Source organism: Trichogramma pretiosum, unplaced genomic scaffold, assembly GCF_000599845.2.
Source record: "Trichogramma pretiosum strain Unisexual culture from Peru unplaced genomic scaffold, Tpre_2.0 scaffold69, whole genome shotgun sequence".
Lineage (NCBI taxonomy): Eukaryota > Metazoa > Arthropoda > Insecta > Hymenoptera > Trichogrammatidae > Trichogramma > Trichogramma pretiosum.
The window spans coordinates 770687-789976 of record NW_019641608.1 but is presented as its reverse complement, the minus strand read 5'-3'; the positions used below and the strand labels follow the sequence as shown (position 1 = coordinate 789976).

Here is a 19290-nt window from a genome sequence, read left to right as displayed (position 1 = left end):
ATACTCGAAAATAGACTTGAACTTGTGCGTTGCTTCTTAAAGCGATAAGAGTGGGAAAATAAGTACGAATAATCAATAACACAACTTTGCCTAAAAGCGATGTGTTGTCAACTTGCAAATAGTTCCCTTAATCGGTAATTAAAAACGAAAGAGAAAAACGAGTTGTGAATTATAAATTGTCGGCTCTCTATTTTTTTTCTCCAAACGGGCTATGTGGCTGAAAAGTGCATACAATGGCAAAGCCATCGCGCTTCATCCATTTAACCAGAGTTAACGGCCAAGTTGCGTTAGTGCGTGTTGGTGCGTACGATGTAATTTCTAGTCAACGTTAGGAATAATGTAGGTACACGCGAAGCCGAGGCGCTTTTAAGCATAAAAACTAAAGCAAGACTTTGGGAAAGGGAAAAATGTAGTCGGGCGGATTTTCACCTCGGCGAGACAGTCGACGAGCGTTAATTTGTCACTACGTTTTAGCCGCGTATTTTAGCGTTAAATGGATCAGGCGCCGATTCGATTAGCCGCGCGGCTTAAAGCGCCTTATTCGAGGGAATTCGTGATCGCGCAGCATTTGGCCGGCTCGCGCTCCAAATAAAGAAACGTACAGCGTAAATTTCGTATACGCGCGCATAATCTAGCTTAGTCGAGTATACAAAATGCAAAAAAGTAACGACTGCTCGTTCAAAAGCTCGCTACATTTGCATATGTGTGCAGGCAGCTGCGGACGATAATTTGCAGAGCTGAAATTTCGAGTCGAAACGAGTCTTAGCTTATTGCAATCACCAATCCAGCCACTCGAGGAAAAAACATTACGCGACTAAAAATCATTCAAATGAGAAACTGTGCAAGCTCGTGTTCCTCTTTCCTTTTATAAGTAAGTTGTGAGCTCCATTTGCAACAAACATGGACGCTTGAATAAGCGGACTTGTCGTAAAAAATATGGGTCCGAGTTATTTCGAGTCACATCGTTGGAGGCCTTTTGTTCTTGTGCAGACTAGAAGAAAAGCAGCCTAATTGCACCGATGCACGTTCGAGCTTGCAGCCAGTCCGAAGGATTGTAGAATCATTAATCCGTGGAGCACGCCAAGGGTTTATTTCGCCGCGCGACTCTAACGCTTTTGCAACCTACGCGCATTGCATTTGCGCTATAACTGAGCCTACCAATTCTACTTGTGCAGTCTTTTTTGAGAAAAACCAAAAGTCACTATGCTCCGTCCCCGAGTCCGATTCTATCAGCACAGGAAAATTGACAAATTTATAATTGTAATTCTTATTAAACTTAATCTTCACCTTATAATACTTGTTTTGTCTTTTCATTTCAGATTTTCAAAAGTTGGAACGAGAAGCGCGAATATGTAGAAAACTCCAACATCCAAATATCGGTAAGTATATTCGATATGAATTTTAATTGGAGAAATTGACCGATTGAACAATTGACTCGAGCCCTAAGTTTTTTTCGATCTGGTACGGATCGAAGAAAAGAATTGCTGTTCTCTTGCAATAGGAGCTGAGAGAAGATTTTTTTCATAAAAATCCATATCTTTTAAAGCTCAAATTTTACCTGCATGCACTCGCGGACACAGGCGAAATAATCCAGTAGCTATTGCCAAGCACAAATCGTTGCTGCAAATGCCATTAGGTGGTGTCAAAAGCGACAAGCATTACAGCAATAGTTGATCCAATTGCTTAGTTCCTGATCGACGTTTCATCATTTATAAAAAAAAAAAAAAAAAAAAAAAATAAATAAATAAATCATTTATAAATCAAACATTGATAGTAACGCGTGCCATGTCCAAGAATACTTACGAAATTCAACAAAAAACGACGAGCAAAACAGCTCAAAGCTATTATCGTTGGGGAAAATACTTTATATCTGGGATTTTCGCAGCAGCGTTTGCTAAATACTCGAATTTTGCAGGGGTGGTGCAGCTACAGAAGTACGTATTATTGCCGCATTATAAAAAGTGTATTTTTTTCTTTTAAAACTCGGCGCGCCAAGTAAAGACTCGAGCGCGCAACCAATCATTTTGTAACAAGCTTTTAATTGCAGCGAGAGCTGTAAAAACGGCAAAAACGGCATCTGTATGTTATCATAGCATTGTTTCGGTGCGACGGTCGTGCGCTCCTGGCTCGTGACGCGAAGCCGATTCACGTCGATCGTAGGTGGATCGATGTTTGGCTCGCTTGTTTCCTAGTGGACGTAGACGTTTCATACATTAGCCAACTGGTACGGGTGATGGCTTGCTGCTTCCAACTCTAGCTTACAGTTCAACCGCGCTGTAATTGACCAGCTGCTACTTTGCAACAAACTTTCCGATTTTTTTTAATTTTACGCTCTGTCCATTTAATCTTACACAGTTTTACTCGCATAAATCTAGAAAAAGAGACGGTACTGAGACATATGATGAGTTTTATGCGACAATTCGCTCTTCCAACTCGTTTCTTGTTTACCGCACGAGTCAGCGATCGGCGAGTCATTTTCTGTAGCGTCGATCGTGCCGATTGGATGCGGATTAGCTTCGGGTCTTTGAGCAGCTGGACAAGACGCTTGGAAAGGACTCTTGGACGTCGTCCAATGACGCGAGGCGACCATATGTAATTTTCTGCCCACTCGTTTCTGCACACCTTGAAGGCTTTCTCAAATCGCAAAGCCGAATCATGGCACAGGCAAAATATTTACTACTCATTTCGTATTCGTTGCAAATCGGGATTCGCTTAATCATCATTATAACTTGACGTTGCGAACGATACAAATTCGAGTTGTCACTGACATAGTGGCCGGCTCGTTACGTACTTGTGCAGTTGCAAGACAAAATGAAGAGTGACAAAAGTAGGCGTTTCATGCAAATATGATCTCTAGTCAAATTTGCCAAAAAAAGGGCCAATTGCAAAGTAAAAAGTAAAAGTGGTTTAAGTGGTTAGCTGCACTGGGTCTGTGTATCGGGTGCTCTTCTTGGCTCGATGCTAATTCGATCCCTCGACGACGTCCGCAAGCTCAAAGCAGCTGGCCGCAGCCTATATTAATTCCCGTTGAGCTGCTCGATATAATTTTCCATATAATACAACCGCTATACTTCTACAGCCATTTCTGTGACAAACCTACTTTGTTTTATCACTTGGCTTACTTGATCTAGAATAGAGAGAGAGAGAGAGAGAGAGAGAGAGACGAAACAAAAAGTACTTTGGTCGCAGTTTAATGTAGGAAGCAAAGGAGCTCGTGTGATATCACGACGTTGTTCAAGCATACTTTAGCTAGCTGCACCTGTTTACTGCATTCACTATGTAGTAGTAACGCGACTAGTAAAGTAATGGAGCGCAGGAGGGAATAATTTACACTCGCTTTATGTATATGGGCTGATGTAAGGTCGTCGATGACCAAACGACGCAGGATGCTCTAAACAAAAGCTGTCCCGAAAAGAATATCTTTTCTTATTTTTCTTTTTAATCAATATACTTGACAATGTTTATGTAATGATGGCTTTTTGTTGCGTTACAGTCAGATTACACGATAGCATACAGGAGGAAAATTACCACTACCTCGTATTCGACTTGTAAGTAGGAAAAGCACATTGAAACAAAATTTGTTAATTATTCGATTCGACGCATAACGAGATTTGATTGGCACACAGAGTAACAGGCGGTGAGCTGTTTGAAGATATCGTGGCACGGGAATTTTACAGCGAAGCTGACGCGTCGCACTGCATTCAACAGATCCTCGAGAGCGTACACCACTGCCATCACAACGGGGTCGTGCACAGAGATCTCAAGGTATTTATCCCGCAGCCTGATAACACTTGTGTGTATTACAACTGTTAATAAACGACTCATTGTGCGTCGGTTGATCAACCTTGGCAGCCAGAAAACTTACTCTTAGCCAGCAAAGCCAAAGGGGCTGCGGTGAAATTGGCCGACTTTGGCCTGGCGATAGAAGTCCAAGGCGATACACAAGCATGGTACGGATTCGCGGGCACGCCCGGCTACCTCAGCCCCGAGGTCCTCAAGAAGGAGCCTTACGGCAAGCCCGTCGACATATGGGCCTGCGGCGTCATACTTTACATTCTGCTGGTCGGCTACCCGCCCTTCTGGGACGAGGACCAGCACCGGCTCTATGCCCAGATCAAGGCTGGATCCTACGACGTCAGTAATACACGCAAATGATTCGTTCGATTTACATACTATAAAATGAATGCTTCTAACGATTGCTTCTAATGCAGTACCCCACGCCAGAATGGGACACAGTCACGCCCGAGGCGAAAAACCTCATCAATCAGATGCTCACGGTGAACCCGAGCAAGAGGATCACGGCCAACGACGCCCTCAAACACCCATGGATCTGCGTAAGTCCCCTTTGTCTTGTTCCTCGTTCGAGCGAGTGGAATTGATGAAATTCTAATTCATTCGTTAATTTGTTTGTTTGTCACAGCAACGCGAGCGCGTGGCATCCATCGTCCACAGGCAAGAGACAGTGGATTGCTTGAAGAAATTCAATGCCAGGCGCAAATTAAAAGTGAGTACCTGTCTGTGTCATTTTCTGCATTTTCGCGCTGCTACAGGCGCGACACGCGCATACGAGGAAGCGATCTGCAATTGCACCCATTTATAATCACACGCTCGCGATTACGTAAAGTTTCGACACACTGCCTGCCTGCTTACGAAAAGATGCGTGTAATAATTAGCAACGATGATTCGAAAATGGCGACTCTTTGTCTCGTTATTGAGCGACGATCCAACGAGATCTGCCGAGCTCGTCGGCTCTAATTTCCGAATCCTAATCGAGATAATCGTGATTGAGATGGAGCGCGAGAAAGCGAACGCGCCAGCACATCTTACGTAAAAGTGCATTTCCATAAACGAGCCGTGCTTATGACTCCAGCGGCTGACGTTGTATAATTGCCATCGCGGCATAAAATGCTGCGTAGTCGCGGCCCTGAACCGCGAATCGGTCGAGTAAAGCGAGCAGCTCGCGGAGTCCTATAGTCGCTTTTCAACCGTGGTGGTCGCGAGTCGTGCGTGCGCGTCTGAGCTGCATGAGCGTACGCTGCTGTTGTCGGGACTCGTCGTCCTCCTCGTTTCGTTCGTCCTCCTCGTCGTCCGATAAAAAGCCCAACATGAAATCCATCAAAAACAAATTCGTCATGTGCCGCTCGGACCACGAGCTCGCGGAAAAGCCCGTGCCCGAGGTCCTACTTAGAGATAAAGAATTTTTCACCCGAGATCATGACAATTGTTCGCTTAACGGATCTTTTGTTGTTCGACAGGGCGCCATCCTTACCACCATGCTGGCCACAAGGAACTTTTCCAGTAAGTATGAGCCGCCTGGTAAGTATCTCCGGCCCGCCGCTGCTTTTTCAACATCGTCTTACTTTTTCCTTGACATTTCAAGTATAAACCAATTTATGCCAATTTCAAGTCCCTTCCCCGCCTCACTATACCTCACTATAGCTTTCCCCATAGATATACACCATCTAATAATCTAATCACTACTCGCTAAACTTACATAATGTACACAATGAAATTTACTTCATGAGCTGTATATTTGTGCACAGTCTCTTTCTTTACGATAAGCTATAATAAGATTGATCGATTTGCAAAATTTGCCAACGATACGTCTTCGTTATGTTTTGTCTGATATTTTTTTCTTTTTATTTTTCGATCATAATTCTACTCTTTTGTCTATTCTTTTTTATACGTTACATCTCATCGAATAGAAAAACATCTATATATAGCATCCACACATGATGATAAACTGAAAAAAATTCATCTACCGCATCGCGAAAAGTTCGATTCTTGAGAACTAAAAATTCTGTCCTTACGTTAAATGTAATTCGGTGCGGTCGATCGATTTCTTTCAGTGTAAGCAGCATCAATTTATACGTTCACCTCCTAATGTGTATTCTATGTCATTGCTCGTATGTATGACATCTCGATACTTTACCGACTAAACACACGAATAAAACCATCTAAATGTGCCAACATACACATTTACAAAATACATTTGTGCTACTTGGCGACGTATCGAAAAAAATTGATCAAAAGCCCGACTGGTCCTGCCACTCGTTGCTCATTGCTACTTTGAATTCAATCGATGCGACAAGAGCACAAATGTATCCTACATCATCCGAAATCATCGGCAACATTTTCATGGATAAAAATGGCTTGCTAAGCTTCTTTCACACCACCACATGAAGCGTAGACAGAATAGAAATAGATTTTCATGTAAATAAAACCAATGGCACTGAAATTAGCACGTGTAGTATCGGTATCGAGAAAAAAATCGGTCTCGGATCGGTTCCGCGATTTGCCGCTTAACGTCGTTAAATTGGCCGTGTATGGTAAGTTGAAATTATCGATCAGCTTTTTTTCTTCAAGAATTAATAAACGATCGTTCGTTGTTCAAGGATCCAAAACAGCTGTGACGTTGCTCGATTCGGCCGGTCTGTGGCTAATCAATATTTATGCACTAATCGCAAAGGCGGTATTATTCGTGCGTCTGTTCTGCCGCGCACGCACGATTATCGAGTCGGTCGGTAGTTTTTCAGGTCACCTTCGAGATACCGCTCGTGTGCCTTAGTTTTTCTTTCGTTGACGTGGCAGCAGCGTCTCCTCCTTGGCTTAGCCATGAGAAGCACCGGTAATATATGTGCACGCCACGATAGCGGCCAGCTTTTTTCACTTGCCTTACATAAGCTCGCTCGATTCATGCGTTTAATTAGCCGCGACTTTATTTTTCGAATAATAATCAGTCTCGAATGGCAAACGTTTGCGCGACTGACATCTATTTTTCTATCTATATATTAAAATGCTAATGCACATATAAACTCGTGATGCAATTACTTTCAAGAGCGTAGACGATCGTATATATACATTTAAATAAACACGTACACAATACACTTACGCACAATAGCGACGATCGATTTTTCGTAGTTGAATGCCAAACGTATAATGTATACCCCTAGAGAAATGAATCCCTTTCATTAGCAAAGTAGTTATGTGCTGCAGATTAAAGAAAAAATAATTAACCATCACGTTTCAATGCATTGCATTTGATGTAAACAAACCTGATACATCGATAGGTCTTTAACAGTACATTATAATTGCATCATGTGCACGTGTGCATCCTACAGCCTCATTAGAACTTATAATAAGCTACATATATATCTTTTATCATGTGTTTTGTTTTACATACACCTCGACACGTTCATGATAAACTCATGACTTCTGTTCAAAAATTTAGTAAATTGATGAACGTGTAAAGTTTCGCGTACTTAACACTGTTCCATAGCTTAGTGCTACCGTACAATCTTTGCTATTTTTTACAACTGATCGATAAATGCGTACTTTCATTTATAAATTCACAAGAGTTAGCTTTATCAAGAGTATATTCAAAGTATCCTGACTTTTCATTCGAGTCTTAAAATGATTTATGATCGGTACTCTCCGTTTCTTTAAAAAAAGTATACAAATTTAGTAACAAAAACACGCAAAAGTTGAAAAAAAATTATGATACATATGTATAGACTACATAGCTTTCGTATAGACAACTAGCACGTATAGAAAATATGCAGAATTTGCATCAGCATTTGTTCAACTTACGTAACCAAGGCATACGGTTATTAAAAATGTCTAATAGGATAACATGCATACAACTTCATGCACCTAGACATTTGCGGCTACACATACATAGCATTTGGCTAAAAAATAATACCCGCCGAGATGAAGTTTGTTACACCATGATTCTATCAAAATAGTACATACTTCAAACAAATGTCTTGTACCATCTTGAATTTATCGTTGCATACATATGGACTCAGAACATCATAATCATTTATCTACATATATTTATCTGGTTTATAAATATTTACATCAGAAGATTTAATATAGATTATTAAATTTTTCTCTTTAAAAAAATAATATTTCTGCAATGAAAAATCTGAAATATTACTTATCATTGCTGTATTTTGTTCATGTCGTTGTACGAATATAGACGGCTTTTATGTTTTTAACTTCTATATACTGTTTTTTTTTCATATAGCTAATCGTACAGTTGGTGACTTCAAACAACATTTAACATGAAGTTTCAAATTTTATATCTACTAACATTCCTTAATTTTTTTTACTAAAAAATATGTTTCCTTTAAAAAGTATTTAATCATGTCGGCAAAAGCGCGGGCTGGAGGTACAAGATGCTTAAAATTTGAGCTTTTTATATATTTTTATAAATATGGATGATTTTTTTTTATTCAACACACAATTTTTTTCAAGTATAATTACTCTGAAAAAATATATATTCATAAATTTATATCTTCAACATTACAGAGAAACAAGCGAAAAAAATAGATGAAAACGATACAAATACATCTGAAGCAAAAACAGAATCAGAGTCAGAAAAAAAAGATTGAATGCAAACGAAATAACTTATCATTCTGATTTCTGAAACAGAAAAAAACGCACACAGATGTTATAACAACACACTCAACACAAGTTTGATTTCGATCAAACGAAATTTTTAAGAAAAAAATTCTTGACTAATTTAAAGTTTCTATCACAGACAAACTTTCGTAAAACATGGGGAAAAATTGACATTTTAAATTTACGGATAAGCTTTTAAGTAAATTTAAAGCACGAGAAATTCTTCATTAAGAAATAGCCTTTGAAAATTAATCATAATATTCAATCCCAATCTTCATTTATTGAAATTTTCATTATTGCGAACAATTTTAATTTTAATGATTTACTTACATTTAGATCCAAATGATTCTATGCTGATATTATCCTTATATATTTTACATGTGCGATGAATTTTTATTCGCTAAAGGCAAAAATATAATTTTCTCACGAAAATTAATATTTTGCCAATTGCATAGCAAGCTAGAAACATGTGAACATTTTATCATATTATATTGTTATATTATAAAAAATTTGTCATGTTGCAACAGCAATCGTATCAACTAACAATAATTTGACCAAACTGCATTTTCCATGCTGAAAGCTGTCAGTTGATTTACAAATATTATGCTAGTTTGTCAATTTACTTTTTTAAAAGTAGTTTTGCATACATGTAAACAAACAATAGAGTAGACGTAATTGAAAAAGTGTATTGTTACATTATTTGATCTTTCTGTGTACATAGTTTTACTGATATTAATTCAAATTCAATGTACAGTATTTAAGTATATCTGTGGAGCGTTGTAAGTAAGAAGCATTCCGCATTCGTGACAATAAAAAAAAATAAAATCAGCTCACCATGAACGAAAAAGTCGTCGAAAATAATGACTGCTACTGTATTAGAGGCATTTTAAAACCAACATACAGTTCCTGACATTGTACTTATTTTATACCTTTAAATAAAGTCCAAAATTTGTAATGAAATTTGATTTTTAATTTGAAAATTTTGAACATTAGTACTATCATCATAATTTAAAAATGAAGTGTTACTAAAAATACGTTTGTTTCCTCCGTGTCATCCCTCTAACAACGCACGTAACCAATCAATTCAATAATTTGCACGTTGTGATAAACGCTGTGATCCGAAGATCCGAAAAGTGGTAAGCACCGTGATTTGAAATTCATTTAATAATTTTCATCGTACAAATAACTAGTGTTTAATTTACATTTTGCTGACTCATTAAAACGCCAAGAAGGATTTGCCAGAAATTTTACTTTGCCTTGAATACAATTTTTTTTGGTTGCCAAGGTTAAAAGAAAAACGTGTACTGCACTGATAAATCCTTTCTGGAGTAATAATAAACTCTCTTCAATTTTTTTAAAGCACTGTGAAGGATTATGATATAAATCACGATGGAAAATCTTCACAGCTCTTTATATAATTTATAGTTTTCAATATCGTTTCAATTTTATGGTGTTTTTTCGACAAATAAAATTCTATTGACGGATGAATAAGTACTTGAAATGATACTGATTTTAATGGTCCAAATTGCTTATTTAGTATTTGTTGTAAAGTTTTTTTTGGATTAATGCGTTATCACTCTGCACGTTTGCACGGCAATACCATCTGCCTATTTATTAGAATGTAAAAATGCAATTGTAAATATCTGGTGAGCATGTATTTTTGCACACTCAAGCTATATGTACGATAATTTTTCACATTCATCCACTTTCATACAAAGTTCCGCAATTTTTCCTACATTCTATTTTTATTTTTTGTATTTTATTTTTATCATTTTCTATTTTTTTTACTTTAAAATCTTTTTTCTTTAATAAAAAATGGGAATTGCATATTCTTATTAAATTACAACTTTTCTACATTAATAATTTTTGGATTTATATTCTGTCTAAAATAAACTTGATCACAATTGATAGTTTTTTCAAATCATTATTGAAGCAAATATTTTATTAGATAATTATAAAGTATAAATGGGAATAATAAGATAGTGAAGATAATAAATTAATTGCTTCTGATACTTTTTCAACTGTCTTATTTCTAAATTTTAAGGGTAATGATCTATACATTGAATTATAGAGAGTAGGTCAAATCGAGCCAAACACGATTCAGTCCTTTTGCATCACAATTCAATAAATATTTTCAGAAATATTTTTATCGATCGTGTGCTCTGATTCTTCACAGTAAATGGTCTCGAGAATTTTTGTACATTTTGATACCAAGATTATATACATAGCCCATTGTACACAAAAAAGGGCTTGATTTCAAAATGATTTCACTACTCTATTTTACTGATGTGAAATATTTTTGCATATACTCTAGGTGGAAAAAGCAACGCCAAGAAGGGCGATGGTTCCCAGGTGAAGGAATCAACAGATAGCAGCACAACGCTGGAGGATGATGATATTAAAGGTAGGATTACATTGAAAACATTATTTTCTTGCTTCAGTGTTATAATATTCGTGAAATATATATTCATTTTGTAAAGAAAAAAAAACAAAAACAAACTATGAAATTATTGGTATAAAGCATAGGTAATGAAATTACAAAAATTAATAAAAGTAAAAATTAGGATTTTTAGGTCTATTTGGTGCCGTCGAAAAACAGTATTTTAAATTTTCATTTGGAGAAAATTTTAAAAATGGTATAAACATTATTTGAGATGAAATTCGTCACTTGTATACCATGAGAAAATAAAATTGAATCGAAATCGCCTTATCATTCGCTTCATTCAGTTAATAAGTTCTAATCAATTCATCTGTGACTACTACTATATACTCTACCTACTTACTACTACTAATACGTCCCATACTGTCTTTACTAATTTTCACTCACAATCGGCCGAGTCATATTGTCATACGTGCATAATTTAGCTACTATTACATCCTTGTTCTCTTTCTAAGACTGAAGACGCATATTCTAAAATCACGGACCTTTTGTTCGATTCAGTCAACTGCTTATGGCGGCTCGAAAAAAAAACTCAAAACAAATCGATCATCGTTGAGTCACAACTCTCTACCTGTCTGTCTATTTATTTCTGTCTCTGGATTTTACGTTGGCACACACACACACACTTACGCGCACATACACGCGAGCCTTGAAAATGAACACCAGCTCTCCTAAATCTTGGTCGCAAAATAATTTACACGTGTCCTTTGATAAGCGCATGTAAATGGCGCATGTACATGCACTGGCCTCTTTTAACATGCAAATGCACCCGAACGTGTCGACGTGTCGTTTGTACTCGAACGTACGCGACAAGTAGCCATGGTGGACTTTTCTCAACGAAGCCAATCGATTCGATTGATTCCGTACTAATTAGGAAAAGCAGAATCACAAAAGGAGAAATGATAAAATAAGTATACGATAATGTACACGATAAGCAGCACTTAAAATTGCATCGTATGAATAGAACATATCTGTGCTGTTAGCATCATTGAGCGAAGGACTGGAAAAATGCACGGGCTAAGCTGCAAGTCGAGCTTTTCGTTATCGAGTGGATAGCATAACAGTGCGAAGGGCGCAGAGCAAAATTCGAACCGATGCACGAGCTAGGATCGTCCGACTCAATTTCTTGTTTATAGTAATGATGTCGCGTGCATCGCTTTGCACAGGAGCAGATTATTTGGTCGACTCTCCCGACACTTGTCGCAGTTGCATAAGTACGGCCCGTAAGTCACGTGCTTCATTAGCTCTGTATTAAATGAGTGCAAAAGTCACGCGAAAAGTAACGTATCGCCATGCGTTGCTCGTCGAGCTCTTTCAATCAACTTTACTTGCATCCGAGCTTTCGCAATCCCGAAACATTGCTTCAACAATTGACATTCTTCTTCTTTTTCTTCCGCGGTATATAATCCCTATTAAGTATATTTTTGTATATATATTTCGCTCCTTGACTTTTTCAAGCGTCTTCTTAGACTCATCGATGCGTGCCTAAGCCACGTGTTGTTCGCTATTGCACATGTTTCGACTCGTACCTACAAGTAAACTATCTATGATTCTTGTGTACATAATAATCGTTCAGTCCATCAAGTACAAAATGCTCGAAATTGATTTTCTTTCTTCATCTCCTCTATCACTTATCATTTTTACAATATTTTTTCGTAGTCGTGCTTACCCATTTGACACATCGCTTGTTGCCCCCGACTTTCGCTCTCAATCTTTTACACGCACAAACAATAAAACGTATTAACTTGAACAGTGAAAAGAAAACAAACAAACGGTGTAGAATGAATGACGTAATGTGAAAAGTAATTAATTAAAGGAAATACATATGATTACGCAAAGCGAGTTACCTTGTATTATCGAATTTCTTTCCACTTATTACATGGTAAAGTAAAATTATTGTAGTATTGATGCTCACAAATCCATAACACCTAAAAGTTTTAAATTGAACTTTTTGCAATAAAAATATTGATATATTTATAATAAATATTTATTCTCTAAACGTGTATACTATTAATCCATAGCATTGCACGAAATCATGCATATAGAAGATCAATGAAATAAACTACTGATCATGTATATTAATTACATTTGAAGTAGCAGCGGATTTCATACATTTGATTTTTCAGTATATACAAAGTTCATGAGTTTTTGTTTTCACTGATTTTGAATGCGCAATACTTTAAATAGCGATGCGCTGGTTGATGTAATTATGGACACTGACCACCACTCTTTACTACCAAATTAAAATCTGATCAAAGTTACACTTTTAGATTAGAATAGAATGTTGAAATTACCCTCGCTCTATCAATGATAACATAAAAGAGGATAAGTTTGTTCAGTTGTGAAATATATCTCCAAGCAATATTTCAACGAAAATTTACGCGACTATCAGAACATGACTATAGGTTTCACCTCTAAATCAGCAGATATCGTGATCTAAGGTCAGCAAAAAGATCAGTTTAATAAGTGAAAAAAATATGCTTACAGTTTAATCGGTCAAACTAATGCTTGAAAAAAGGATAATTCAGGAAATTTTCTCTATGAATTCGATGTAACTCTATAATAATATTCTATTTTAATAATTAATACAGTCTATAATCCTTTTTTCATGCACCAACGTTCATTTTGTTCGATGTAAACTTTAGCAATAGTTTTTTTTCCATAAACTTTTTAAATGACTGAATAAATTACAATTTTTAAAATTTTACGTTCGGGTCAATTTCGATAAAAAATAAATGTTTTCTTATCTCTTTTTTAATACTTATAGCACCTTACTAAACTTTTTTATATCACCACGGATCAACTTTTCTCACTCTTTTTTTTACTTTATGAAGGACTTATATTTATATTAGCATTCACTTTTATTATCTACCCTAAAAATTAAAAAACGAATAAGAAAGCGCATGCATATTCTAAATGAAATTTCACATTTTAAAATCCAACAGGAAACACAACTGTATTCACAATAATTTCTGGCTTTAAGCAAAGTTGAAGCGTAGGTCAACATTATTCGGTAATATCGAATACTCGATTCTATGAATCCAAAACTTAAAATCGTTATTTAACTGTTTTAGATTTATAATAAATGTATACACATGAAATGTATCGCTTTACTACACATAGATTTTGTGTCGAGTCCATTAGGGACTGTATATAGTAAAAGTAGTTTAAGTGTGTGAATACACATACGAACACCGGACACAAATACAACATAACATGAATTCAAATTGTTGTTACTTTTTTTGAAAAAATTTGATCTAAAATTGTTTACTTAACCGATTAATTTTTTTACCTTCACAAATTTTTTTGAACATCATTTCCGATCACTGATGCGCTTGTTAAAGTAGAATCAATTTTAATCGAATATAAATAATACATAACAGCATTTACACACGCCACTTTCGGTTTACACTAATGAGACAAACATGTTTGTTGAGAATGAATTAGGTCTCAAAGTTTCACCAACTGTGCCTAGCATCGATGCTTTGAGTGCTCCGGTAAACTTGTAAAAATTAGTTATTTTTCTGTATTTGTTAGTTTTATTTTCTGAAATGCACCAAATGACAAAAATAACTTAGTTATTCGTTATAGTTCAAGTGTAATCTGGTGTTATGGATTTATGAACACCAAAATTACGTATACTGTCTAATACATCCACATGATATGTTGTTATGTCCATTCTCTGCTACAGATCTCAAACTGAAGCCCCATTCCTTTGCTTGCACCCTGTTTCACTTTGCTTTTGCATTTTAATATTTTAATTGAAGCTTTCTACAATAAATATGCCATTATTTATGACTCTCGATGATTTTTAAATGCAACTTACTTTTTAATTCACTTCAACCAGTCATTAAAATATATACTTTTCAACTTTTTTACATATAACTTCTCATGCATGATGTTCGTCTTACAGTCGGGTTTCTACTTATTTCTAACATCTTGCAATAAATTTTCTTCCCTAAAACGTAAATTGATTAGTGAACTATTCTTGTAAAAAAATGTCGAACCGGACGAGTATACGAGTTATATCCGAGGAGTTTATTGACGAAAATTATTCAAACGCGCGGATTTAATATTGAAATTTTTCTTTTTTTGAAAGATATTTGTAACTTGCTTGAAATGCCAAATTTTTCATAAAGTTCATTCTGCAAATTATTATTGATGAAATTTAAATTATTTTGTGAATAATTTGAAGATGGTGTATAATTACCATGTCAGCTGAGTATATAAAACAAATTTCGGAGTCAAAATGATGAGCTTGAGTAAAGAATTTCTAGTATCGGCTATGATTAATTAGAAAATTTGGTCAAAAAAATAAATCACCGTTGTAAGTGTCTAATTATATGAGTATTATTGATAACTTTTGGCAGCATTTAATAAAAGTACTGTATAAAATCTGATTAATGTGTTGGCGCAATGTTTCAGTAATATTGTTAATGTATGCGTTGATTAAAATTGTTAACTAATTAAATGTTGTTTAAAGCCAGCAAAAAATAATTAAATGAAAATGAGCGAATAATGATAAAAATGATGATAATAATAATAATAAGAACGATAATAATAATAGAAACCATTATCAAAGGACGAGTAAATGTATGAAATGTGTATGTGTATATGTTGTACAGAGGATAAGAAAGGCGGTGTCGATCGGAGCAGCACGGTCATTGCCAAAGATCCCGAAGGTAATTTACTCAACTCAGTCAGCAGAACACTCGATGTTGTGTTTGTCCTGTTGTTTCTAATCGTGTGCCTGATTATTCATACTCTGGTGACGGCCAAACAGAAGCACGCTAGTAACAAGAAAATAACTCACGCACGTTGATAAAAATGCCATTTCGAAAGCATTTGTATACGGGAAAAATTTTGCTACCTCTCTCTGTTGGACTGTTGAATTGTTAAGAAGAAGATAGTAGTAAGGAATGAGACACACGCGATGACGGTGATTAATTAGCGCTTCTCGGTTGAACCTTTCATGTCGAGTAACGAATCGATGAGCTAACCTACATGTTTTTTTCACTAACAAACTTATTGTAACGTTTTGTCGCTATACTAATAAACAGCGAGCCTTCCTTTGTTGCCTGATCGCCATTGTCTTAGTTGCATCCGATCATTGACCAAAAAACTGCTGCTGCCAGCTCGTTGTAACAATTTTTTACACAACTCGTGCGTGTGCCACAAACGCAAAAGGTGTGAATCGTGCCTAATCCTTATTAATATACATGTACATGCGCAGAAGAGCTTTTCATCAAGCATCACTAATCAAAAGCTTCGAGTAGAAATGTCGTTGTTACTCCATCGATCGCGCGATCATCGCTGCTGCTGCGCGAAAGCTTCGCTCGTGCGTTGCATAAGCCATTGATGCTCCTTGAATCGTATACGTTTACGAATTGGCGCATTATCACGGCGCTCGACGACGCCTCGTATAATGTAACCGCCAGCGCATTGTAAGCATAGAGAATTTCGGTGATATTTTCGGAAATCGCGCGGCGTAAATAGCTCTCTAGGCCAGCATACATAATGCGGGGATCCGTGCGGGCCTCTAGCCAATATAATACTCGCTTCTCGCTATCTAGTTCTCGTCGGCGCGGAAAAAAGCTCTGGCCAGTTCTCGCTGGCGTCGTGCGAGTTTAGCCACACGGCGCGCTTCGTATCGGATATACCTCTCATGGCGTCGTCGATACTGCAGCTGGTGACCAAAAGTAAAGATAGCGCGTGTGAGTTGAATTCGAGACAATTTATTGTATATGAAAAAAAAGCCGCGCGCTATGTGCCCCTCTCTAACTCGTGTGTTTGACTACTAACCAGCGCTTATCGCCGCTGCTGCTGTCGTACGTGTCAGCAACAGTACGAGTCAGCGACTTTGCCTGCAAATCCAATTATCAAAAACTAATAACGAAATAATAATGATGAAATAAACTTGATGTCGGTTCAGCGTACGGGTCACAAGGAACGCCGCCTAGTAGTCCCGCTTCTACAGCTTCCGTCTTTTCGAGGGCCATAGGAGCCGCACAGGCGCAGAAACAAACGCCCGGTAGTCCTCTAGGTATTGCCGCGGTCCTCTTGCAGGGTGCTCAAGGTAATTAACCTCCATCCAACGAACAATAATGAACAAAGGCTTCCTTCCGAACTAATCGCTTTTTTACACACTCGAGCGACTGACCCGAGCGCCACTCTTCATTCTCTCCTCCGCTGCATCGATTTGCTATTGCGTGCCAAGCCCAAACCTCTTAACGAGTCTTATTACTTAAACGTGTTCCTGGTTTTCTGACTTGCGACCATATATGTCACCGCTACTAATTGCGACAAACTCGAGTCTGATCTTTGCTGGCCTCCTTTTTTCACGGTCTGTATAAGCTTCGGCCAATCAAAAAATGCACAAGAGCGTCGAGCGTCGACAAAAGGCCCTACAAATTCATCTCCCATTCATGAAAAAATTATACCAATTATCTCAGTGCTGACACATGATCTTATAATGCAAAACATCAAAAGTAGTCTTAGTTTAGTCAGAGTAAGCAAGATAAGTCACCGAGCGTCCGTTAAGGATCATCTGTATAATCGGTAAGCAGTGTGCAAATATCTTTTTTTTTCGCTTAATAGCATGGCAAATTAATTTTTTTTTTTTTATAAACTTTATTACAAATATCTTGTGTAGATTTGCAAGAATATCTGAGCTGGTTACACATTTTTCAATAGCTTTACTCGCTTTAAAATAATAATTAAATACCTTCAACTCATAATATTGATTGTATTATTGATTATACCCAATTGCTATACAATTATTGAAGATGTGTTGAAATTTACCTTGCAGTAAAGTAGTAAAAATGCTATTATTCGTTTTCTACACAGACACCTACACGAGTACTCCCGTACACAATCAAGATCAAGCAAAAGAGTTTCATTTACGACCATAACAGTGAATCATAAAATTTCTCATTTACGCTCGGTTTCCGGGAGTAGGCACGCATGTTACATTAAAAACATGTCCATTCATCGCAGAAATTTAATTTTGAAATTGTTCAACGAGTAAAATGCATTGCTGAAAGTATAGAAAATTTGGATAAAAATTGCGGAGGGAGGGCCGGTGGTGGTCAGGGACTCGCAGAACGAGACAGATTTAGTACGTAACCTTAGGGAGGGGGTTGAAAAACGAAGCAAGATAAATAGTTGATAGTTGAGAGAAGTAAAATAAAAGATAACTAAACGAACGAGACATAGTACGACAGTTACTTGATTTGCATGTGGGAATGTGATATAGGAAGTGGTAGCAGCTCCAGCAGCAGTAGTAACAGCCAAAATAGCCAGACTGGTGGCTTTTCACCACCCCCAACCTGCACGGTCTTCACGACTAGGAACGATCTACTAGAAACTCCCAGACGACAGAGCTCAGCCAGCACTGGTCTGTAGTAATCGTCTTAAACTTTTTGTTTTTCAACACAGTTTATACACACAAGAAAAAAAAAACACGCATTCATAGACAGGCAGACTGCAGTACTCGAGCACACGATTTTTTTTGCCTTATTGTGACCATCCAGCCTATTGTATTATTGTTAGCGTATAGAGATATTTAATTGTATTGACGTGTACGATCTTAAAGGTATAATTTGCCGATATATAAATAATATATAAATAATATATATACATGTTTTTTTTTCATTTTTTAATTATTTCGCGTCGCATTAATCGAAATAGTCTACCGACATAGAAATATTTAGGTTGCATGGTAACACACAATTGTAAATATGTTCCAACACGTGTATAACATACATTGCAGTTAACAACATATTTTACTAATCAGCTACTCTGAAAATTTCAATTAAAAAGTATATCGCATGGTTTGAAAAGATTCAGTGCACTTTCTAAACAACCTAATACAAATTATATACATTGTGCTTTAGCCAGCGTGATTCAAGTGTTACACAAATTTCAATAAATTTACACAAATATAAAACTGTATTTATATATCTTATAAAATGTATATAGATGGATATTTGTGTGTACTACATGGTGTCGGTGTACTTGTTACTATCGTATTATGTGCCGTGTGAAGTATGGATTTTTTGGGGCTTTTTTTCAGACGGACATGTGTGGACGACTCGGACCTTGCTTATCGCATCGAAATAAAATATACTTTGACGATTCTTAAACATTATTGATGCTATACGTTTCGAGAGATGAGCAAGTTTTGAGCTGCGAACATTAATTGTCTACATTGCTGAGTCTCTGCACGAGATGGTACTATTTCATTAATTTTATTATGCCAGTCAGGAAGAATCGTTGCTAACTTTTATCCGCTGACTCGTGCAAAGACGGCATTGCTAAACATGATGATTATGTTAGATCTATATAAAAAGTTATTGGCATGTTTTTTTGACTCGTTACTTATTATGCGCTTGCATGTTGCATCTTACTGCCAATGTTGCCAACCTTGCTCGCCTGCACTAAAA

At 36.8% G+C, this 19290-nt stretch overlaps 1 protein-coding gene across 16 annotated transcripts in view; it reads left to right on the top strand.

Annotated features, from left to right (window-relative positions):
• The window catches only part of LOC106648576 (calcium/calmodulin-dependent protein kinase type II alpha chain), a 42963-nt gene that overhangs the window by 15374 nt on the left and 8299 nt on the right, over positions 1 to 19290 (top strand). For 3 of the 16 annotated variants that reach the window (XM_014365547.2, XM_014365546.2, XM_014365550.2), the window contains exons 3-11: positions 1320 to 1379; positions 3494 to 3548; positions 3627 to 3765; positions 3853 to 4134; positions 4212 to 4334; positions 4421 to 4504; positions 5256 to 5316; positions 10721 to 10810; positions 15472 to 15528. In XM_014365547.2, coding sequence (XP_014221033.1) covers positions 1320 to 1379; positions 3494 to 3548; positions 3627 to 3765; positions 3853 to 4134; positions 4212 to 4334; positions 4421 to 4504; positions 5256 to 5316; positions 10721 to 10810; positions 15472 to 15528 — 951 coding nt within the window. Of the gene's footprint in view, positions 1 to 1319; positions 1380 to 3493; positions 3549 to 3626; positions 3766 to 3852; positions 4135 to 4211; positions 4335 to 4420; positions 4505 to 5255; positions 5317 to 9530; positions 9543 to 10720; positions 10811 to 10970; positions 11043 to 15471; positions 15529 to 16778; positions 16923 to 18101; positions 18243 to 19290 lie in introns of all 16 variants that reach the window. The other 13 variants (XM_014365538.2, XM_014365540.2, XM_014365541.2 and 10 more) reach the window with 10 other exon arrangements.